General features: G+C 37.4%; 1 protein-coding gene across 2 annotated transcripts in view; it reads right to left on the bottom strand.

Moving 5' to 3' along the window:
* Positions 1-26025, bottom strand: part of PDE5A (phosphodiesterase 5A) — a gene marked incomplete at its 5' end in the record, with an annotated part of 136197 nt that overhangs the window by 37022 nt on the left and 73150 nt on the right. For both annotated transcript variants that reach the window (XM_082838478.1, XM_082838479.1), the window contains 4 exons: positions 9373-9432; positions 12625-12800; positions 23414-23501; positions 24930-25038. In XM_082838478.1, coding sequence (XP_082694604.1) covers positions 9373-9432; positions 12625-12800; positions 23414-23501; positions 24930-25038 — 433 coding nt within the window. The remainder of the gene's footprint in view (positions 1-9372; positions 9433-12624; positions 12801-23413; positions 23502-24929; positions 25039-26025) is intronic.

Here is a 26025-nt window from a genome sequence, read left to right as displayed (position 1 = left end):
AAACCTGAAAGCAAGGTGAAGCACATGGTAAAGGAATGTTTGCTATTAGGGGTTCTAGTCCCGATGCCCCACTGACTTTGTCACCCTGAACAAGATGTTCAACCTCTGCCCATTTTCTCACCTGTAAAATGAGGGGGTTGTCTCTAAGGTTTAATTTATCTCTGTGTCCACAGGACTCCAGGATCTATAACTGCCTTCTCACTTTGGAATCCAAGGCCACCCTGTGAGTGGCATCTAAATCTTGCCAGTGACCTTCCTGTACAGGCCCAAGCTCCGTCTCTGACTCTCTCACCATTTAAGGTAAATGGATGGTGCTCCTTAGCTGTTACGGTTATACTATGCTTTTCATGGGTACGTGGTAGCCTCTGTACTTACTGCAATAATGCTCTAAATGAAAAATTGAGTTTTTGGAAATTGCCATCATTTGACTTTTTTATGCAAGGTGGGGAGAGGTGTCTATGTTTTTGCCATTTGTTTTCAAGGGTAATTAATGCTGTCTCTTTCACTTCCGGGTCTCTGTGGTAGATGCTGTAGCAAGACTCCATTAACATAACATCTATTTCAACCTTTTCCTAGTGAGCCTTCATTTTCTGAAGAGTTAAGAAAGCTCAAAAATATATTTCCCTGACTCCCTTTCAGCTAGGGTTCCAGATGAAATCTGGTTTCTTCAATGAGGTATACCTGAATTTCAAACTAACACAGTGCCTACCACATGAGGAACCTGTTTTTCTAAAATGTGGTTCCAGAGGGTGTTATGCAGCTGTGGAGACTTCAGTCCTGGCAGCAGCTTTCTCACTCCCAAAATATGCTGCAATGGTTGATTCTGGAAGGAGATGGCCTAGTGGCTTTCTGATTCTGGCTTACATGAAAGTTTCCACAGTGAGCCAGATCTCGAAACCCACACACAATCTTATACTGTAGGCTGCTGAATGACGGTGTAGGATGAAATCACAGACTTGCCGTATCTCTTATGTGAACATTAGAGCATTGATCAGGAGCAAGTGGGGCACCAAGAATGGAACTGAGACATTTAAGAAGATGTGGATAACTACACATATCCCAAACCATTCACTCTAGAATATGTCTATAGTATATAATTTCATGATGCCTATACTTTACAGTCATAGCTTTTTTTTCTGATAATTATATAATATTATATAATTAAGTTATACATATAGTCCTTCACTATTCTTTAAGTTCCAAGAGGACAGAGATTGATTACTTATTGTTATATTTGTAACACCTAATATCCACATAAAATAGGAGATAAATGTGAATGTATAAATGAAAAACTTTTTGTGATCATCAAGCACCTAGTCAGTTCTTCATAATATTTACTTTAATTTGGCAAAGAGCTATGACACAAACATTAGTAATGAACCATGCTGAGTGAGACACAACGGATAAATTATAGACTATGACTTCTTCTCTTACAGTTCAATTATTCACTTTATTTACTTCTGAAAAATTTTTTATAGCTGAATTCCCTCTTTCATCTGCACAATGAATACTTCGCTACTGTAATTTAAAAAACTCAGCTTCAGCTTGTTTTAAGTGTCATTAAATTTTGATTGATTCAGTTGCAAGAACACTGGAAACTCAGGATGGGAAAGCAATGACCAAAAGTTTTCTACTTTTTAGCAGCTCTGGGTAGGATGTTACTTAAAATGGTCAACTCTAGATAACTCCCCTCAAGTAGAGAATTGGTTACACTTCACAAACAAAAGGCTTACATTTATTTTAGAACACATGGTGCTTTTTTCTTCCTACCTGTTTTCCACCCACCTGTTGTTCTTTTTTGGCTAATTCAAAAATGAGTGCATACTTTTGTACGGTTGTTAGCATAACTGACACCATCTTGGGCCCATACAGTTCCTCCTGTCCTTCCACTGACCCTCCCCAGGACTGTACTATATGGTAAATCATTTCTCCGTCATTAAGGGCTTTGTAGTTAATAGATATTTTTAACAATCGTTAGGTCCAGGTGGCCTCTATGCTCTGTTAGCTCCAAACAATGATGAAGACCTTCACTGACGAATTCCCAGCGCCCCTGAGACTAGCTATCCATTCATAAATCTTGACTTAGGAATGCACTCCCTGTTTCTAAGCACATACCCGTATACCCTAGATTAACCATAAAATTGTCCCAGTGGCCCCTCGGTGGTGTGGAGTGCAGCTGTGAAGGCTTCCAAATTGTTGTCCATCCGATCCTACCCTGTAAGTTACACTACAATGAACTGATCCATTGATTGGATGGAGCTGCCTGCCTTGTTTTTCAGTCTCAAGATACCTTCTCAGTTTGGTGGGCACTTTTCATTCCCTCCATCCCCCAACAACTTTCTTGATGGTGCATAATTAGAATGGCTTGGGCAAAAAGGCTTGGAACATGACGGAGAAGATGAAGGCCTCAACGTTGCTCCTACTACCTTAGGAGAACTGCTTTTCCTCCCACTATCACCATTACTAATAATAACTGACACATAATAGGGGGGGAGGCATATGTACCAGGAACTCTGGTCACTACAACTCTCTAAGTTCTTTCATTATTCTCTTTTTACAAATGAAGAAACTGAGGCTCAGAGAAGTCACAGATTTACCCGAGATCACGGAGCTGGAATCTGAACCTAGACATCTCTCTCTAGACTCACGTTCTTAACCATCATGCTATACTCATGAAAATGAAAGCTCTATGACCAGTTAACCGCTGTTTTATTCATTTCATCAACGATTAAATTATTTCTAGCTTCATAATCACTTTAAGAAAAAAGAAAGCATAATCTTGTTGAATGCATTGAAGGATCGTGAATTGTGTTATTTCATGCTAGATTATAGGCTTCCTAAAAGTCTGAATTTTCCAGAATCATTCACTCAGTTACTCAACAAAACATGTAAACCAGGTTCCTGTTAAGCAATCACTAAATAGTAGCTATTATTATTACGACTCAAGAACTAACAGTCTGATGGAGAAGACAGACATACAAAAATTTGAAATATATTGTTTAAGTGCAACAACACAAGGATGCTAATAAGTTTGCGTAAGTGATCCCTAACAACACAATGACAGAGAATGTAAGTACACATTTAACTACCTTTTTTAGTCACTTGTAATAGTTAATTTTATGTCGCAACTTGACTGGCCACAGGGTGCCCAAATGAAACATGATTTCTGGGTGTGTCTGTGAGGGTGTTCCTGGATAAGACGAGCATTGGAATCTGTGGACTCAGTAAAGGAGACTGTACTCCCCAACGTGCGAGGGCATCATCCAATCCACTGAGGGCCCGACAGAACAAAAGGTGGAAGAAGGAGGAACGTGCCCCTTCTTGCTTCCTCCAAGCCCACTGGAATGGGGTATCTCCTATCTTCTCAGGCACTGGGCCTGGGATTTCAACAATCAGCTCCCCTGCTCTCAGGCCTTTAGACTCAACTCAATGACACCGCTGGTCTTCCTGGGTCTCCAGTCTGCAGACAGCAGACTGTGGACTTCTCAGCCCGCACAAGCATGTGAGCCAACTCCTCAGATTCTCTCTCTCTCTCATTTACGCATATATAAAATCTCCTTCTGCTTCTTTTTCTCTGGAGAATCCTGACTAGTAAGGTCACCTATTTTTCTAAAGTCAAAGAGAATTGTTCCTGAGCTTTATCAGTACCTTACTTAAGACAAATGACAGCCCTTCTTTTATTCAACTATTTCTTATTATGAAATAAGTCCATTTACACAACAAAACGGGACACACTGGGGTCCCTTTTACACAAGCGTGGAAATGAAACTTTATAGGAAATAATACATTTATAAAATGTATAGTCTCCTTGAAGCCCATAAATCACATGTTCATGGAAAATAATACACTTGGGTATGGTAAATATAAGGGTCATTTAAAAATTATTGAGTTTCATATTTTTGGCGGATGTCTCATGAAAAAGGTTTATATATTTAGCCTGTGGCAAAGTCTCTGGTAACCTTGGAGGAAAATAAAGACATGTGGCTACACAATTTGCTCAACTGTATAATCTCTGCACAAAAAAGGTCACACTGCAATCAAAGGCATTCTGCCTGCCTGAGGTCTGAAAGTATCAAATCTCAAGAGCTAAAATAGAAATTACAGAAACAACTCCTAATTGTCAACTCTTAAGAAAGGCCTTTATTCAGAAAGTTATTTATTAAATTCAGTCTGAAAGAAAGGCAGCCACTGAACTTGGTCTTCCATAAAATGTCAAATTCTTCCAATTAGCTTCAGTGTTTTATGAAGGCATTTTGTTACATTACTCCTTGATGTTTATTCGATACAGATGTTAAGAGGGAAGGAGATTTTCCTCAAAGATCCATTCTTTAAGGAAATTATTTTCAGGAATAAAATTAATGTAGGTATTTGATGAGTCTATTGGTAGCCACAAGGAGAGATGCTCAGTCAGGTATTTTAAGTTCTCCTTATCAGTCCCCATCACTAGCCTGCCTCTTGGGACACTCTTTTATGCAGAGCAGTTTGGGTCTGGGTCTTTGAACAAAGCCACGCTGACAGCCATCACATTACACTTTACAGAAGGCTAATGTCTCTCTTCCCCACGTTTAACATGCACAGAAAATGTGTTTTCAAAGAAAAAACCCCACACAGTTAGTTTACAAGGCTGTTAGAATATATCTTTCTCTAAGAAGGAATTGGATCCAAATATGAATGAGAAAGAAACCTACTAATACAAAGAGAGGTGAATATTCCAACTCAGCACGTGGAACCAAATCTTAAAGAGAATAAAGAAGTGAATAAGGCCTAGCAGGACTAGATTAGCTTATTTTCTTCAATAACTATATTAACATATTTCATTATTTTTCCTTCTTTCTAACATTATATAAATGGATTCCTTTAAATCTCAATAGGGAAGAGGCACAGACTATAAAAACAACTTGAATAATGAGCATAAGGTTTTTCAAAACCATGTAATGAGGCACATAATAATGTCAAGATTCCAATAAAATACATATATGCTTATAAGTAAAACTTCAGAGAAAATGTATGACTACAATTGGGACTAATACACTCAGACTTGGTTAGCATCTAATTAGTATATAAGAAGCTCAAGAACAGTGCCACCATACTTTGGAGCTAAGACTACCACTGGAAGTAATCCACTAGTAAATCAAAGCAAAATAGGTAAGATTTGCTTGTCAAATGAAAGTGGGAAGAACCAAACAGAATCTATTAAATCTTGCAATGTGGAAAAGATATATTCATGTTATAGACGTCTATAAAAATGAATGCATCAACTGACAGTGTACGGGAAGTCCAAAGGACCCAAATTGTTAGAGTATTTCTAGCACTTTTTAAGGAAGAAGATGCCTTACTGGATGCCTTGTTGGCTACAGTTCGGTGACACTAGTTATCTAGATCATAGGGTCGACTCTTCTTTATTATTATCTGCTCAAAATTTTCCATTTATAATTTGACTATCCATAGAGATTTCCCCCCAAAGTGAAGGAATGTGATGATCATCTTGACATAAGGAAGTGGCTCTATACTCTAACGCTGCCTTAGGCAATAGGATTTGGGTCAGGTTTCTGGCTCTGCCCCTTACTGCTGCTACCTGCAGCATTCACACACATGCCTGATCAAGAGGGTTCACTTGAAGTTTCTGGCTCTGAAAGGTTAAGGTCAAGATGAGGTATAAATTCTGTCCTAGGAAATCCTGCCTAAGTGGCCAGCTTTTCCCTCTCTCTGTATTTTGATACAGAAGACCTTTCAGGATCACAACAGGGTCTCAGTTTGCTTTGAGATACGTTACGTGTGATTAAAGAAACTGCTATAAAGCAGAAGCTGTAGGGATTGGAACTGAATCAGCACTGACTCCATGACAAAACTGAGAAGTTTATTTTAAAAAACTAAACTCTAAAACGTATTTATTTACTGTTCTTCTAGCAAGAGAAGGCAGAAAAGGCAATCAATCAATCAAATATTCAGTTACTTATAACACATAAACATTTATTTCACTCTGATATCTTAACTAACAACTTTCTAATAACCATAACCAGGTCAGCTGGGGTCCTTTTATTTTTAGCTCAGTAACTTGTAAGGATCATTAAAAGGTATATGGCAAAATGCTTGTTTGAGGCCCTATTTCTGCTATACCCAATTTTAAGCCAAGAGAAAATAAGATTAAAAATGGGATAAAAACTCAAGTTAAGCAAGGGAAAAAAAGGATTCTGAATTTCCTATCAACTTTGTTATACTTTTATGACTAGAAAACTTTTCTGAACATAGGCATAAATATTTAGTATACTTAAGCACATTATTTAATTCTTTCAAGAACTGATTTCTAAAAATAAAAATTGAGAAGCATTTGACAGCTTTTCAATTTATTTTAGGTTTTAAATTGAGATAAACCATCAGACACATGACTAAGACAGCAATTTTGGTAATTTCTGGATGATGCAGACACCTGTGTATTTGGGGCTGCAAAGGAATTTTTATTAGGATGGTAGAAAACAGAATTGAAATCAGTTGCTGAATTCCAACCAATTCAAATGAATTATTTGACCTACAAGCTATGTTATCCTAAATTTCTCAATGCAGCTGCCAGAAATCTATTTTCCAAACGGAACAACAGATGGTTTTGAACAATACTGCAATATAGCAATTCTCAGTTTTTCCAAAGTGTTTTTCTCTGGCTAAAATTATTAACATAATTGAGAAAATAATTTTCAAATTTTTCTGAAAGACTATGCTATTTTCAAAGTAAAAAGCAAAGTTTAATATCCTAATGGATTTTTTAAAGCATTATCTTTAGAAATGACTCTATTTGCTAGTTTTTATTTATCTAAAACAACAAAGTGTACCCTTGCCCTCATTTTAGAGCTAACTTAATAATCCCACAAAGCCTGCAAGCACTTCAAAATGTATCTCTCCATGCGATCATTTCCAGCTCACGGTATGCAGTTAGTTCAAAACTTTATCACTCTACGAGGATTACACAAACGGGCAATTAAGTCTGATGTGAGAAATACTTTAAACCTCTAAACCTTTGTAAATAATTGAAAAACGTCTCATTCCTTCAAACGTCACCGTGAACAAAAGAAATACAGCCAATTCGAATGAGGCTAACCCCTAGAGAAGCTTAATCTTTCAGATGAAATCATCTCAAGTTCCTTCAACTGTTCTTGGCAGATGACTCAGCTTCCTACTCGGTGATTTAATCAAGAACATCTACAAGTCCTGATTCTCTTTCCTTCTTTCCTAGCGCATTCTCTCCAGTGCTGTGCAGTGACGTGTGGGCTTTGGGTCTGGACTGCCTGGATTTAGTCCTGGCACCATCACTCACCATCTGGGAGATCCTGAGGAGGACAATCTAAACCCTCTCAACCTCAAATTCCATTTTCAAAATGCTGAAACTGACCTTATAGTATGGCTGTGGATTTAATGCACTTAAGTTAACACACACAAAGAACTTCAAACATGCCAGGTATATAGTAAGTGCTCAATTAAGTGTAGCTATTATTATTTACTATTATTATTATCCCTTTTCTCTCGTCTTGGCCAAAGAAATGTCTCTTTAATATCTAGGCCACTTCAAGGTCCAGACCTCTTTCAATTTCTTGAAAGAAACTGACTAAATTTCTTAGTCTCACACTCACCCTGGACCTTACGCCTTTGTCCAAGAACATGCTGGCTTTCCTGCTTGTGAGCAAAGCCTGCTCACAAACACAAAACAAAGCAAGTAAAAAACTTCACATGATGCAGCCAACACCTGTCTTAGCTATTTCACTCTCTTTCATACAAACCATATTTTTAAAAATAGTCTGTATTCATTTCCTCCATTTTCTCATCATTTACTCATACCCTTTGCAGTTTCACTCCTGAAGTTGCCTTCTGAACAATCACCTCATCACTGAATCCAGCAGCCTTCTCAGTCCTATTTCTCAACCTTCCTATAACAAATGATGGGATCTCCTTTCTTGTAAAAAACTGTTCTACTAGCCTTCTGTGCCACTGCCTAGCCTAAACCTTCCTCCCAGTTTAACTCCCGCTTTGCTGCTTTAGCTGGTTTCTTTTCCTACACCTTCCATCTAAACCTATACCCACAAGAGTTCTGCCTGCAGCCTTGCACATCTTTCTGCACTCTCCCCAACTTGCTCCATTCCCAGTCTTTCACTACCACGGGACTCCCCCAGATCCCGTGATTTAACTTCCAAATCACCGCCTCTAGTTCTGCCCACCAGCCCCTCCCCACTCTAGACCTGCCCTTCCTGGTTGTTGAAGATGTCTATTTGGTTGTTCACTTACCTCAAACTTACCATGTTCTAAATCAAATCTATCCGTTTTCTTTCTTAATATTTCCACTTTTGTGAATGAATGGGATGATCACTCTCTGAATTACCAAGGTCAGGACATCTGAATCATCTTTAGCCTTCTCTCTCCCTAACAGCCCATCACAGATAAGACAGTGATTATATGCATGCATTCTGGAGAGAGACAGTGTGAGTTTGTATCCTGACTCTCCACTTCCTGCCACTGCGACCGTGAGCACGTCCCTTGCTTCATAGCACAGCTGTCCTGTTTACATGAGAAAATGTATGTAAGGGCACGGAGGGTGAACATTTGGCAAGCCATGATGATGACGACAAAGAAAAAGAATCTCAATGATCTCAGTGACCCTTCTCATTCCTTACGTGACTCTCATCAAATCTCATATAGACTTTATGTTGTCTCAAGTAAATTTAAACTCAGAGGGTCAGTCTTGGTTGTCCATGTGTAAGTGGCTCGAATTTTCATTAATCTCATCCAAGGCAATCTCAATCAAGACCTAGAACACGTGATATTCCACTTACATATCAATGTGGTTTTCTCTCATAGTATCCTAAATAAGAATGTAGTGAGAATTCAGCAACTGACCTTACTTGAACCCAATTTCAAATAACATTCTGTAAGCCATATGATCAGAAATTAAAATCACTCTCAATTCTTAATAACACAGAGTACGTTATCAGTTACAAGCTATAAAATCTTTGCTGTTATTACTCTAACCAACCAACCACCTTGCAGTCGCCTGTCCACACTTCCCCATGAACTGAAAACTAAATTTAATTTTGGCTTAAGAAAGATGTAAAGATTATAACAATTATTGCAAAAATATCAGAATCATATAATGTATTACAAAATCAATATGATGCTATCCTTTGCTCTGTGTTATCAGTGAGTTTCTAGCCCTGCAAGAAAGTAGGTTTGATTAGATATTTTTATAAATGTTCATATAAATATGTACCACATTTAATTAAATGTCTAGGGGACCATTACCAGTAGAAGCAGTTGTCCTGAGAGAAGCATATTTATGTATTAATTAGATGCCTCTAGTTAGTCATTTCTACAAAGAAAGAGGAGGAGGATTACCGCTAAGGATTGGAGCTCTCGTGTTTCTTCCTCTGCAGCTGAAGCATGATATGACAGAACCTACAGGGCGAGAAAAGAAGGAATGCAGGTTATACAAGAGAGGACTACCAAACACAGACCACAATTTCAAGCCTGAGATTCTGCTAAAACTTCCTGCAGAGACAGCTGGACTCCTCAGAACATCATATCTTGTTTGCTGCTTTCTTCAACAGAGAGAAAATCCCAGACTTTGATTCAAATGCTTATTACGGAAACAGAAAGTTATACTCCCTATGTTCAAAGAAAACTGTCACTTTTCCTCTGACATTGTTGATATAACAAACACATTATTTATAAGCCACACTCTTAGGTCAAACTTGGCAGAAAATTTTGGGTCACTTTCTTTTAAAAAAAAACTGACTTTAGTTATTTTTACTTGTGTACAGAATCAAGATAAAAGACCTCTGCATAAACTGACATTTTAACGTTGATATTTGGAAAGAAAGTAGCCTAGAAGTGGCTCTCAGATGAAGTATGTAACCACTGCAGAATTCATAAGGAAAAACTGCACAGCGGAGATATAATGTCACACAGACTCAAGGATCCTTTTACACTCATATGATTCAAGAACTGAGAAGAGTAGGGCTGGTCTATAAATCTATCCATTAACAGCTGAGGACACCTAGGCTCAGGGATCCTCATGACTTGGCTGTGAGCTCATACCCAGTGAGAAGACAAGAGGGCCTAGAACCCAGCTTTCAACTCCCAATTTAGTACACTTCCCATCGCCCTAGTGAGTTAAGTTGTAAGAAGATGGTAAGGCAGGTTTACTGTCTTCTTATAACTTAACATGAGAATCATTCATTCCCATTTTCAAAAGTGATAACTTTTAAGTAATGGAATAATATTTTAGACATTCTTTTAAACCAAGGTAGTGATTGCATTTTAAACTGTCTATCATATTTTAAAAACACATTTTTAAAACTTTATTTTTGACAGAGTCAACACAGATTTACTAAAATCCCTCAAAGTTTTAAAATCAGTGATAAAAAGGTATCCCATGTTCACTTTAAATGGTGAGCCAAGTAATTCAGCAGCCCAAACTAGTTTCCCTTGAACTAGTTTTTAAAATTTTAAGCAATTCAAAATCTAAAGCCAAATGGTACATACATCTACTATCTTGTGATTCAGAATGTTATAATACTATGATACACTTGATTTGTCTTAGCGTTTGAACCATTAATCACTAGGAAACCTCAGGAACCTTGGAGTTGCTGTCTCCTGCTCCTGTGAAATGGACAGGTCATGGCTAAGCTGCTGCTGACACCACAGAGGTGGTTTGTTGAGAAAGGCCAAGGCTATGACCATGAATTAGTCTAATATAAATCAGTGCAATGCAACATGGATAAGTGAATAAAGGAATAACATGACATTCTAAGTTAAAAAAATTAATTTCATCACACACTGAAGATCAAAATAGCACCTTACTCGTAGGGTTGTAAGGATTAATTTTGTTAACACAAGTGAGAACAGAGTAAGCATTTGATAAAGGTTAGCTATTATTGTTGTTGTTTTACTGTCATTATAATGATGTTTTCCAGGTCAAAATAATTCCCTGTCATAAGAAAACATGAGGGGTTCATGTCCTTAGCATTTATCCAATACATCAGAAGAAAAAATTTTTTCAAGGTTAAACCTATGATTGTACATATGCCTTCCTATAATGAATTGAAATTGAAATGTATATATTAAGTGAAAGCCTAATGACTCATATTTAACTGAAGTAAAACCACAGTGTAAAAATAGAAATAAATCTCAAACAGGAAAATATTCAGAGATTTTGAATAAAATGATATGATATGTGGGATCTGCTTCAAAATAATCAATGCATTAATAGGGAAGAAGAGTACAGAGAAGCGAGCAAGGGTATGGACGGAATAACCGCAGCCACAGGTCAGTAATTACCGAAGACAGCTAATGAACACGTGGGGGCTCCTGAGCTATTCTCTCTACTTCAGCATTATGTTTGAAATTTCCCAAATAGGAAGTTTTTTTAAAAAGAGATAACTTCTAATTGATAGCTGGCTTAGATTCAATTCTTCGGTGCAAAGCCATGGAAACAGTAAAAAAAAATTTGCTTAAAAATTGTACATGCACACACACGTACATATATGTACATGTGTGCATATATGTAATTTGAAATAGATGTATATTTGTTTGTATATATACACACACATACATATGTGTGTGTGTATTTGAAACAGATTTCTACCGGTTTCTAAGCCAAGGTCTCTTATGTAACACTATAGCAAAACTATTAGTGTTATATATTCACATTAGAAAGTAAAGCATACCATCTTGGTTATTGGTAAATCTTGACTTATATATCCTTCTAGCTCTTTAGGTTAGGTATCTGTTTATTAGGGGTTGGAGGAAAAGTTAATGACCCATATCCCAAACATTGATTTCCACTGATCTCTACTAGCTAAGAGCAGGCAAACATTAAAGTATATTTCACACCAGTGTATGAAGGACGAAGTAATGCCCTTTATGAAGTCTATTTCCCTAAGTTGGTCCATGATGTAAGAAATTTCCATGTTACACGAAGTGAACATCTTCAGGCAGTTAGTGAAGTACATCTGGAAAGGGCTGGCCCACTTAGGTAGGCTTGACCTGCTTGGGAGGGAGTCTGCCTGAGGTCAGTGCCCCAAGCCAGTGGTTCACATTCACAGTCACCTGGGGGAGCTCTGTAATAATGCAGATTCCCAGCCTCTACCCAAGCCTTATTGAATCAGAATTTTCAGAAGTGGGATCCACAAATCTGTAATTTGAAAGACTTTCACTTTTCCTCATTTCTGATTCTGAGTGCTTAGGATTTCTGTTTCTGTTTTTTAAAACGTGTAAATACAACTGCTCACAAGGAGAGATGGGGAGGCTCAGGCAATGGGGAAGGGACAGACGGGGTGCAGTGGCAGTAGACATCTGTGTGAATGGATTATTAAGGTCAAGGACTGCTTCTGGCCGAAAAAGCAGAGGACTGAAGGGACCAACGGCTGGAGCTTTGGTTTGGTCATAAGGCCCCTGACAAGTTTCTAAAATATTCTGGGTTTCAGTTTCCTCAGCTGTTTAACTGAGAGAAGGATCTGATCATCTAAAGCACATGACTGTCGTAAGGATACAGTGATGTAACAGACACCAAGAGCTGTTACAGGGAGAGGTGTAAGTTGAGAGTTTGGCCATAGAGACTGAGAAGTCCTGTACGTGTCAGCCCACCTCTAACGTGACCATCTGCTTGGCCATAGCTCTCTCCACTGCTTCGTACATCTGTGTGTTCTGGATCCCCAAGCCACAAAAGATGACAAAAGCTTCCAGAAACTGTTCATCATTTCGGTTGAAAGGCTTAATTTTGCCAGTGGTCTCCTCCATCTTATTAGCAAGTTGGCAAACCCCTGTAAGAATCCAAGAAATCAAGCAAATGTTACTATTCATCACCACAGTTCTCACTGACTTTAAGACCCCCCCCCACCAAGACTGTCTTACGCTTTTCTCTTAGGAATGCTTGGTATCTCCAAATAAGCAAACGAATCCTCACAAATATAAGCTAGAAAAGTCATCTGAATCAATTTACATGAGAACTTGTTTCACATAGCCCTAAATGTATGTTGTCTGTGTTCAAAAAATCCTAGAGTACTATTTTCTTCCAGACTCGGTCACAAATTTCAGATCAGCTGAGTCCCCAAAGACAATTTGTCCTTTGGAGACTAATTGGATTTTTGTACATTTGCCAAGAGAGCAATTTTGATGCACATCAGAATTTTGGGTCACACAGACTGCCTTTCCTTACTGAGAAACCAGAAGTTAAATAACACAATTACATACAAAATAGAATGGATGAAACAGACAATTTACATAGACAGTCTAAAGTTTCAAATATGCACCTCTGCATCCAGGAGAATCATATTTCCAATCATTTTTGATACTACAAGTAAATGCACATAGAAATGTCTATTTAGTTAGAAATAAAAGCAGAACTAATCTTTGGAGACAATCGTAACCTAACCTCCCAAATCCTGGCCTTTCTTAGAAAGTCAAACACGTAGTCGATATGAATAGAAGATTACATCAAATCTTTATTGAACTAGTTGTTCTATGGGACTCTGAGCCTAGTGGTCTCTGTGAGGAGTTTGATGACCTCCTACCTCTGGGTAACACACTGTTGTTAAAGTCCTCATCTCTTCTGTCTCTGCATATGTAATATAGACTTCCATCATGTGCATGTAGGTACAGTGCTTTAATACACACATGAACTCTAGTCTGCACAGTTTATACTGTGAGAAAGGTGTGCCCACGCCCATTTTACAGATGAAGAAACTGAGTCTCAGGAAGGTTAAGTCATATGCTCCAGGTCACTTAGCTAGTATGCTTATGTCTAAAATTGAAACCCCAGCTCAGCCTAGCCCCAAAGGCTAGTTTATTACCACACTGCTGCTCTGTGCCTTTTCACCCCCGTCAGATAATTGCTAGCAGTTCCCTGACTGCACTTTGCTTGCCCACACCTTTGCCTATGCTTTCCCGCTGGCCTATACTGCTCCCCACTGCTCTCTTTCCTGTTGTCCAATAGATCCCTACATGCCCTTCACAGCGAGCTCCCACAGGCCTCCCACTTCCCGGGTGAGGCAGCCACTTCTCCTTTCTATCTCCTTAACTTTATCATTTGGAGTATCATGGGGGATTTTATTTCTGTCTTTCTTTCTGGACGTACATATCTTGGGCTTAGAGATTTTATTTTTTCAGTTCCACTTCCTCAGCCAGCAATGCCTGGCATATAGCAGGACTCAAAAAATGTTTACTGAGTTAATGAAAGAATGAAGGATTGCGGCTCTGACCCAAACCACTTTCCCATGAAGACTATATTCTGTTATCTCTTATTTTTCCTGGAGCACAAAAGGATTTTATAGCGTCCATGATGATGCATGGTTGCACATGAAATCCCTTTATTACCACTGGTGTGCACTTTATTTTTAACCCTACAAATTATCTGTATTCTCATGTTGCTCTTTCTTGTTTGTGGGAGTTTTTCTACTTTAGACAGTAAAGGCATCCTTATCTATCTGTATTAGTACGGCAGAGATTACTTCTCTAACACATTCCATTATCAAGAAAAATTTTAAACAAGACATAATGAATCTGGACACTGCAAGTAAAAACTGTGAGTAAATATGGCAATCGGTATTCATTACCTTAAAAGACCATGTCCCACGTACGGTAAAAACGCCTGGGTTATATCCTCCAACCTTTGTGAAGCCCCAAATTATAAATATGGAACTGTTTATATAGGCTTCTGGCTACCTCCCAAATCACATTTTCTTGAGGGTCACGCATTCTGTGCCTTATCCTCACATCACAATGTGACCGCCTTTCAATTTTTACTAAAGTTTTCTCCTAGTTGATGGCCATTTTTCATAACCAAGATTTTTCTTTGTATCACTGCATAAGATTGATTGCGTGTATGGGAAGGAAAAGACAACCCGGAGGGGTTGAGACGTGGCCATCAGGCAGTCTGCTGGGCCTGGGACCGAGGTAAGGAACTCTTTCCTGGACAGCGGTTCAAATCTGGGCCTCAGCCAACAGTCATTGAATGAATGTATTAAGCGATATTAACTAATACCTCAGGAATTGAAAGGTACTAAAATGGCATGTTAAGTGTACAAGTAGGAAGAGTTGGCTGTAACAACCACAGCTCAGGGCAGAACAGCTAAAGTGTGTCTGTGTCACAATCCACCTCTATAGATACAGACACGCAAACACAGAGTTACGCTCAGGGCAAGAAAATGGGTAAAGACAAATTATCCCTTTAGGAATATAATTTAATCCTTCTTTGAAAGCAGTCATATTTATACAGCATTCAAGACAATCCGTTGTTCTCTTTACACCCTTCATAAAATTTAATTCTATCAAACAAAAATACCCAAGTCAGAAAAAAAAAAAAAAAGCTATGAAGAAGAAAAGGTTCATAACAAACAAATAGGGTTCTTTGAGAAAATGTAAGGCTTGGGCCCATTTACAGATGGTTTTCACAACTTATTCATTAAAGATCTGGAAGAGTGGATGAAGAGTACAATAATGAAATTTAAAACTGGTCATTTGAAATGCCACATCTACTAGTAAACCATATAAAATCAGAATCACTTATATATAAAGACAAAGTAGTTATTGCAGAACCAAAAATAAAACAAAATCACTCAACGAAAACCAATAACTATATACAAAAATAAAATAAAACATTCAAAAATATATTAGGAGAAAACCAAGAAGTAGTACAATTAGATAGCAAACTATCAGTGTTAATATTAGAGTTCACAAAGTACTTGTCCAGACATTATTTCACACGGTCATCACTGCAGCTCTGAGAGCTAGTTGGCACTGAAGGCATCTCTGGAAATTATGCTGAAGGGACTAGACAGTTTCTAAACACACACTTATGTTTCCTTTTCTATAATTCCAGGGATCAGATGTTGTTACCAACCACAGTTTTCCTTTTGGCCTCTTGGCAGAGCAGGGGGTCAATTGTTATATCCTGCTTGTGGTCTCCTGTCCTCTCTCCTGCACAACATGGGCTCCAAAATTAGCATCCTGTCTTGTTAATGTGTAAGACTTACCCTTCTACCCTTGTCACCTACCTTGCAAATAATTTTTTCCCACTTGTTATTTGTCAATTATCTTAACTTAGGGAGTTTTTTGGCTGTGGAAAAGATTTCATTTCTCAAGTAACTAAAACAGTTATCTTTTAAGTTTTCAACTATAGTGTCTTGCTTTTAAAAGCAGCTTCCCCATTTTAAAGTTACATACAAACCTACATTTTCCTCTGGCACTTTTACAGATTCATTCTATCACATTTAATATTTTAATTCTACTTAATTTTTTCCCTAAATTGCTACTGGATTCTTGCAAAACATAAATAGTTATCCATTCTTTAATAATTTGAATTGTCACCTTAAATAATAAATTCATACTTATTTCAACTATGTACTTTTTTCACATTTAAATGTTATGAAATCAGTATTCATCCTAATCAATTGCTTGTCATTATGTAATTGAAATCATTTTTCTCTTTCTTAAAGATATATAAAATGGTGTCTTTCAACCAATGGCACCTTAGAAACAATGGAATATACTCTATTATGCACAGTAACACAACTGTTATATCAGACTTGAGTCTGCATTTAGACTTTCTACTGTGTTCCATCAATCTTGCCATCTCTTCTAGCACACATATAATACTTTTAATAATGTTACTTATACAGCATTATTTTAATTTCTGACAAGGCAATTCTCTATCCATCAACTCTGATTATTTGGTTATTTTTATGCTATTCTTCCAGATGAATTTTATATATGTTGGTCAAGAACTCCTCTACCCCCTAAAAAAATAATACATGAGGACATGTATTAAAATTGATATAAATCTGATCTGCAAAAAGTTAACATCTTAAATAATAGATTCTTACTGTCAGGAAATGTTATATCAGTTCACTTACTTAAAGATAACTTAAAGACTTTCAAGTTATCTAGTAGACTTTTATAGTTTTCCTCATATAGATGTTCCTATTTCTGACCAAGTTTATTCCTTGTTACTATTGTAAACGGGATGATTTTTCCATTATTATTTTCTAACAAATTTGTCTTGGCTTGTAAAAAGTTATTTTCTTTTAATAATTTGATAGCCAGGAACTTCCGCAAGTCTCTTTTCAGATAGGTACTTTCAGCTGATTCTTTTAGGTTTTTTCATTCAACAATCATATCATTTTGTAAGTTATTTTGCCTTTGCGTTTTCCATGCCTCACCTTATTTCATTCTTTCCTGTCCTCTGATTGCTTTGGTAAGAATTTACTTTGGGCAAGAGTTGTTTTGTTTTGTTAGTGACTTTAAAAATATAACTTTCTCAACTACTTCCATGAAAAAAAAAATTAACATCTTTATTGGAGTACAATTGCTTTACAATGTTGTGTTAGTTTCTGCTGTATAACAAAGTGAATCAGCTATATGTATACATATATCCCCATATCCCCTCCCTCTTGCGTCTCCCTCCCACTCTCCCTATCCCACCCCTCTAGGTGGTCACAAAGCACCGAGCTGACCTCCCTGTGCTATGCAGCTGCTTCCTACTAGCTATCTATTTTATATTTGGTAGTGTATATGTCAATGCTACTCTCTCACTTCGTCCCAGCTTACACTCCCCCCCTCCCCATGTCCTCAAGTCCATTCTCTACGTCTGCATCTTTATTCCTGTCCTGCCCCTAAGTTCGTCAGAACCATTTTTTTTTTAGATTCCATATATATGTGTTAGCATACGGTATTCGTTTTTCTCTTTCTGACTTACTTCACTCTGTATGACAGATTCTAGGTCCATCCACCTCACTTTGTTTCTTTTTATGGCTGAGTAATATTCCATTGTATACATATGCCACATCTTCTTTACCCATTCATCTGTTGATGGATACTTAGGTTGCTTCCATCTCCTGGCTATTGTAACTATTGCTGCAATGAACATTGGGGTGCATGTGTCTTTTTGAATTATGGTTTTCTCTGGGTATATGCCCAGGAGTGGGATTGCTGGGTCATACGGTAGTTCTATTTTTCGGTTTTTAAGGAACCTCCATACCGTTCTCCATAGTGGCTGTATCGATTTACATTCCCACCAGCAGTGCAAGAGGGTTCCCTTTTCCCCACACCCTCTTCTATGAAAAATTTTAAACTCTCCTTCTGTTAGTACTGGTTATTACCAATTTTTATAGAATTTCTCCATTCCATCAAAACACATTATTTTTTTGGTACATTGTATTATCTAACATCTTTTAAAGTTTCTTCTGTGTCTGTAATTACATTTCCTTTCTCGTTCCTATTTGTGTTTCTTTTATTTCCCTCATTATCTGTGTTTATTATTACTGTGTTTGCCCATTATCTCATTTTACTATCCCCTCTCATTTCATAAATTTATCTTTTCAATTTCTTTGCTCACTTTCTTCCTATTTATTTGTTTACTTTGGGGGCAGCATAGAGGGTGAGAAAGAGAAAGGTGCTGTCTTTCTAATTTCTTCAGTTGAACACTTAGTTCAAATAACTTCATTATGTCCTAATTAATAATGGCAAAATATTTAAAGCTATATAACTCCTATATATATATAGCTTTGACCTTGTACCTTGAGTTTTTACGTTAAATTGATACAACCACTAATTTTCTAAAATGCTATACTTTCATTTTGACTTTTGATTTCTTCTTTGTCATTTGGAAGAATGTTTTTCAGTTTCTAAGTGAGCTTTTTCCTTCCAGTTTATCCTTTTATTACACATTTCTAGTTTTAATGCACTGTGATCCATGACAGTGGCTGTCAATTCTACTTTTCAGAAATGACTAAGTTTGTGTTGCATGTGTGTGTATCACTAATATTTGTAAATTTCTGATGAATATTTGATAGGAATTTGTGTTTTTAAATTATGAAATATAAAAGTAAATATTTATATGCCAATTAAATCCATTTCATTTTCTGTATTAATCAATTCTAATGTTTCCTTATATTTTCCTGTACTTTAACATTCTATGAAAAGGGTACTAAAGACTCTCACTATGATCACCATTTTGTCCATTTCTCCTTGTATTTTTAATAGCTTTGGTTTTTGTATGTCAATGATGTTATTTACTTTATAGAAGCATTTATGACAATTACACTTTCCTCTGTGAATTTAACTTAATCAATGCAAAGTGATTCTGTATCTTATATGTTTTTACCTTAAAATTTACGTTGTCTGATATTGATATCTCTACTCAAATTTTTCCCATTCTGTGTAAAATGTATTCTTACAAATAGTATATTCTTCCTATCTTCTAGAAATTCCTCAATGTTTCTGGTCCAATAAAGGTAAGCGTCTCTGTTTTCCAGGGCTACTATGAGGTTTCTCTTATTTTTCTATTTCTTCAATCAATTCTTGAAACTATAATCCTTATATTTATTTTTATTTTATAGATTTTCACTTTTATAATTTCAAGCTATAATCTCCTAGTTTTATTTTTTTCTCATTTTCTTCCCATTATTACTGCCCCTACAGCCTTATTTCCTGGCACTTCTTATCCCTAATCATAATTAACAATTCTTTAATTGGGAAAAACTGTATACTTTAAGCAATATAAGCAGTATGTACCATGGACGACACTGCAGTGTAATATTTGCATTAGGAAAATCCTAGCAAATATTTTTAAAAACAAATGAATAGTTAGTGATATTGCCAAATGATATAATTTAATATGAAAAATAAAATTAAGAAGTCAAATTTAAACTTACATAATTTTACAATATTACTTATGCCTTGGGATCATATTGCAACACATAGATGAGCAGAGCATTAGGACGGAAATCAGTTTAGAAAATATATTCAGTAAGAAATACATATTCCCCTCTCATACTTCACTGTCAAACAACGTGTGGTTATAACACTATGATTTTTATTACTTTTTCACTAAAAAAAAAAAAGATGAAAATGTAAGCTATTTAAAGTGGAGATGTTCTCAACAATATTTTTTGGATGGGAATGGAACTAATTTCTTCAAAATATGCCCTGAAATTGACATGGAAAATTTAGTCTAATAAATAGGGGATATAATTGGTTAAAATAAGTGAATTTGAATGAGGAAGTATTTTCTTAATAGTGTTGAAAACAAAGTGGTGGAAACACTCTGTGTTAGCCAGAGCACTGAGAAAACATTTGATATGAAAAAATACCTCAGGGAATACATTTGGTGATACAACAGGCCCCATACTGGTCTAATGTCTATAATTTCATCTAATTGTCAGTAATGGGAAAAAAAAGGAAGGGAAAGAAGATTACCAAAAACACATGGGCCCGTCTGTCTTTCTGCATGGAAACTCTGTGGGGATTCTGTATTAGAATTACATACTAGCAGAATCTGGTCTGTGTGACATGTAAGAAAAATAATCTATGGCCATGATATTTTCCACGCTACATCTGTGAGTACAAAGTATAGTTGAGAATTCAAATTCTCTGTTTTGTCACACTTATAAAGACAGCAGGGAACACTGGAAATATTCCCTCTTGAAATTAACCTGAAAATGCCCCCCCCAGAAACCCCACCAGGGAAATCATTTTTTCTTTCTTTCTTTTTATTGGCAGGGAATTTTTCCTTTCCAAAGACAACATTTACTTACTTTTGACTCTGTTATCAAGCAGGGTGACACAAAGTGTATGCCAAGGGAAGTCTGATTATTTCAACTGGTGTTTCTTTCTTTGTTCACTTGTCTGAAACAGTGACAGGAACACAGAATGTGGATTCTGAAGGGATCTGAAAGGTTAGTTAGTTGAATAGTGTGGCCATAACCTTTTTTTTTTAAAATAAATTTATTTATTTATTTATGGCTGCGTTGGCTCTTGCTGCACACGGGCTTTCTCTAACTGCGGCAAGCGGGGGCTACTCTCCTTGAGGTACGCGGGCTTCTCACTGTGGTGGCTTCTCGTGTTGTGGAGCATGGGCCCTAGGCGTGTGGGCTTCAGTAGTTGTGGCACAGGGGCTCAGTAGTTGTGGTGCGCGGGGTCTAGAGCGCAGGCTCAGTAGCTCTGCAGCATGTGGGATCTTCCCGGACCAGGGCTCGAAGCCCATAACGTTTTTTTTTTTTTTTTTTTTTTTTGTGGTACGCGGGCCTCTCACTGTTGTGGCCTCTCCCGTTGCGGAGCACAGGCTCCGGACGCGCAGGCCCAGCGGCCATGGCTCACGGGCCCAGCCGCTCCGCGGCACGTGGGATCCCCCCGGACCGGGGCATGAACCCGTGTCCCCTGCATCGGCAGGCGGACTCTCAACCACTGCGCCACCAGGGAAGCACCCATAACCTTTTAAATGCTTAAAGGGAGAGTGGAGCCAGCCGGATGTTGTGAGCCCTATTCCCATCCAGGGACCTTTGCACTTCCCCCAAATCCTCTTACTTATCACATGTGTAAAGTGATGAAAAAGCCTGATGTATAACTTCCTTCGGCCACTCCCCATTCCCAGTTATTCCAAAGAGATGCTGCTGAGAAAAAGCAATGATGTGCCTTGATGTGGCAAGTTGCCACTCTGTCCTCCTTCTTATCAGAACTTATTAGTAAATGATGCATTGCTTCTGGAATCCATTTCACATTTTCAAAGGTCAAAGGCAGCTTGTGGTAAGCTCTATACTTATATGAAAAAGCATTTTAAAGAAGTATAACATGGGAGATTGGGATTGACATAAATACACTAATATGTATAAAATAGATAACTAGTAAGAACCTGCTGTAAAAAAAATAAAAATTCAAAAAAAATTTTAAAAAAAGGAAGCATAACATTTATAATGTAGTTTTCACCTAACTCCTAGAATATAAAATTTTATATCCTAAACATTTATATAGTTTCATATTATAGGGCACCCTTGTCAGTTTTCTTCTGTTGTTTATATTAGAGATCTGATCAGTGATAATCCTGAAAAGAGAGCTGACATATGGATTCACTAGGCTCTACTTTTTTCTCTGAGAGCTGAGAAGCGCGCAGGTGATGAACAGCCTTCGGGGAATCGCCAGGCTGGTTTCCAAGAGGCTTTATGAGGCAATGCACTAGAGTCAGCAAGCCCAGCCCTGTAGGGTTACAAACTAGTGTACCATGCTGAGGACAGATCCCACTCTCTGGGGTAGAGAACAGTACCTAAGTTCACAAGACTGATTTATAAAACCAGAATAGTATCAATGTCCAACGAGAAACAGATCTGTCCCAGGAACCCGAGTATGCGCACCTGCAACTCAGCCCATTGCCTCAAGCCCAGTTCACCGATTTACAAAGAGAAACAACTGGCAAAGCGAGCAGTGTGCTCGAGAGGATATGAAGGATGCACTCTGTTCCTACGGGTTAACATATCTTGGAAAGAAAATCATCAGAACAAGGGAAGTCAGACTGGTGGGTTGTTTAATGGCATAAGCCCGTGTATCCATCTCACAGTGAGGACGCATGCCAGCAGACGGACTGGAATCACCGAGCAGTACCAGCTACAACCTGCTGCATCCCTCGCCACGCAAGCGCTGGCCTTGCCAAGTGGTCAGCATACCCTATACACTGCTACAACCTTCTTCATCCATCTCCATGTGAGAGGCAAAGGTTCCCTGACTACTGCACACAACTGGAGAGGCACTTTCAATATGTGTCCTTTTTTCCTCCCATTTTCATGAACGATTCCCCCCCACCCCCACACCTTTCTGACCAACACTCTTCTTTAATAAAATTACAGTCAAATCTTACAACCTGGAAACTCATCAGAATTTTTAAGGTAAATTTATATAGCTAAGCCTTGCTCCGTTAGGGTTTTTATTTAAAAGTTTAGCCTCTGTTCCAAGTTCTTGGGAGAATATTTAACAGTTCAGACTGTTTTCACAGTGTCAATCACGCACGATTGGCATATAAAACCTCACATTTTCTGTTCTACGTTTAATATAACCTGCAATGCCAAGAAATAAATATGTCAATAATAGGAAACATCATCTCATTTTTCTGAGAATGCCTCCTTCCATCATTCCTGCAGTAGACATATTTTACTAACCTTCATGTAAGAATGTAAACTCCCTGAGGCAGGGGTTTTTGCTTGTTCACTGACTTATCCCAAGTGCCTAAAGCAGCGGAGTGTTCAATGAATACAACCTACAATCTAAACCATGTATTCAAAAAAGAAAAAACAGAAACCAAGAAGTAAGGCCCTAAAACAATATACATCATCGACTTGATCTCCCTGTTTGCTAACTTTCAACATGTCATTCTTAAACCAAACTTCTATTGAAACAGGATTACAATTACCAAAATACATCATAGTTAATAAGATATTTAAGAAATGTTTGTTAACATTTATCAATATAAAATTATTTCAAAATTCTTTTATCATTCCAATTTTTATCTTTTTTTCAAACATTTTAGTCTTTAAATTTACACTTGAAAGAAGTTTCTGAGAATACATGTTTTTCTTTAATAAGTGCAGAGTAGAGGTCAACAAAAAGGCTTTACCTATCACTTTATTCTTCTTTCCATTTTTTATAGGCGTACAAAGCAAACTTCTAATGCACTGCTGTTTTACATTTCCTGTGTTTTCATTCTAAACAAAAACAAAAACAAGACAGCTAAATATTATGAGAAGACTGTTTGTCCATTAGGTGCTATAGAAACTATATTGGACCTCGGAAGCCACTAATATATTCATCTTTTATTAGCTGGAGATAACATCAGAGTGCAGAAAATGTACAAATTATAATGAAGTTCACATAAATGTACTATAAAGCAATTAGTCTTTACATTATTAAAAATACTAAATATCCTATTTTCTTTAAAATTTTTTTTCATATTTTCCATTTTATTTACCTGTATTTCTTTTATTTTCCATTTTAAACTCTCCAAGCAGCTTACAGTAATAGTAAGCAAAGTATTTATTCAGTTTCTACTATCCCTGTGTAGTGGATGTCTGAAATAACTTAACAAGAGGGGCAGAAGTCAAAAGCATTACACCACCTAGGATTCTACATGTTACAAATTTGTCCTTGTTTAATTTTCCCACTGTTATCTATTGCCCATATCGCTAACGTTCTAAAAAGGTCTCCTAGGTAGGCAAATAACAAAGTCAAGGCAGCTGCCTCAAACTGCAATGCTTTTCTGAAGTTAGATGAGAAAAAATACTAGAATTCAAAGTTTTCAGTGTCTGAGAAACTGACCCTTGTAGCTTTGCTCTCAAGGAAAACAGATATTCAGTTTTCCACAGAGCTGTTCACTGTGGTAGATTACCAATTATAGGCATTTAAGCCATATGAAACTTAATTGTTGAGGGTAAACTCAGGAACTCCAGCCATACTATCTAAAGAATGTCATTAAGTAGGTAATAGTTAAATTACCTCAAAATTAGTTTATGATAGTTCATTAATACATGTTTAAAAAACTAATAAAAGTACAGAGAAAAATACTCAAGTACAGCTGATAACCTCTCAACAGATGTTATAAGCTGTTTTATTCTCCTTCCTCAGATCACGGAAAGCACAGATCACTCCCAAAGAGCCAATTCTAGGGCCAGTCCTTCAGTTACGAGTAACTAGTTTAGGACTTCCCTGGTGGCGCAGCGGTTAAGAGTCCACCTGCCAATACAGGGGACACGGGTTCGAGCCCTGGCCCGGGAGGATCCCACATGCCTCGGAGCAACTAAGTCCGTGCGCCACAACTACTGAGCCTGTGCTCTAGAGCCTGTGAACCACAACTACTGAGCCCACGTGCCGCAACTACTGAAGCCCGCGTGCCTAGAGCCCGTGCTCTGCAAAAAGAAAAGCCACAACAATGAGAAGCCCGCACACTGCAACGAGGAATAGCCCCCGCTCACTGCAACTAGAGAAAGCTCACACAAAGCAATGAAGACCCAACGCAGCCAAAAATCAATAAATAAATAAATTTTAAAATTTTTTTTTAAAAAAAGAGTAACTAGTTTAAGTGCAGATCTGATAGGAAAACAGCCTTCAAGCTCCAAGTCTAAAATTGGGTTACTTACTGTCCAGGGAAATCTTTTATCTTTACTGACATCTGGGATATTAAGTGGTTCCATGGTATTTTTGACATACTGAGCATACATGTAATTGATTCTGTTCGCATCACGTTCCCTGTGGAGATAACAGAGATGAGTTCTTTCTGTGCAGTGAAAAAACGCAGGCAAAACAGAGTCAAATAGATGATTATAAGAGAAACATACCAGTCTTAAATTATAGAGCAAAGCGTATATCTTAGTTGGAAAATGCAGCTTTAAACATATTTGATGATTTACAACTTTGGTAGTTACTATAACTGAAATGCTTTGAAAAAACAAAGACCCACAATTTTTCAGCTATCTAAAACAAGTTTAAAATGTCATTAAGTAATCTTATTACCACTGTTAATGGGCGTGTTGATTTTTGTGCTGTTTAAAATCCATATGAATTTTCCCTATGTCTTATTTTCTCATCAGATTATAGAATGACTAAAGTCTAGTGTCTGTTTTTACTTCCTCAGTTATTTATTTAGTCTATCCATTCCAATAAAACAATCTTTTACACATTTCAGACCAAGGGAAAAATCGAGCAGGCCTAGAAGAATTTTATTAAGCTCTTCTCTCTTCTTTTTTCTGCTTTAAATTGAAAAAAAATTTTTTGAACTTACAACATTTTCCCAGTTTCTTGCTTAATAGGTTGATCACAAAAGGTTAACCTGATGTCACAGGGTTCATAAGTGCAGTGCCAGTAATGGAGTTGGGAAAACAGAACAGAACGCATCTTTTCATCCGGAAACTTCCTATGTTCCTTGGTGATGGGGATGAATTCCACAAAGAGGGTCAAGTTATAGAAATTTACTCCAGCCATAAGTATGTGCCTGTATTAACTGTAAGATCACTAACTGAAGAAAATAGGAAAGTCTAATAGTGGGAGACATTTCAAAATAAAATATGTGCCTCAGGAAAAATGTCCACTTGGTCTGAGTTCTCCAAGTGCTAATCTTTTCCTGTCTTCCATCCTTCTCACTCAGCCTGCCAAACTGATTCTAGGACAGTGGTTTCAGATGATGTTCTCAATCACTGTGATTCCACAAAGATTCCTGAAGTCGTGGCCTCATTCCTG

The sequence above is a fragment of the Leucopleurus acutus genome (genome assembly GCF_964270905.1).
Source record: "Leucopleurus acutus genome assembly, chromosome: 4".
In the NCBI taxonomy this organism is placed as follows: Eukaryota; Metazoa; Chordata; class Mammalia; order Artiodactyla; family Delphinidae; genus Leucopleurus; species Leucopleurus acutus.
Note: the sequence above shows the minus strand (reverse complement) of the source record. Positions and strands in the feature narration are given on the sequence as shown.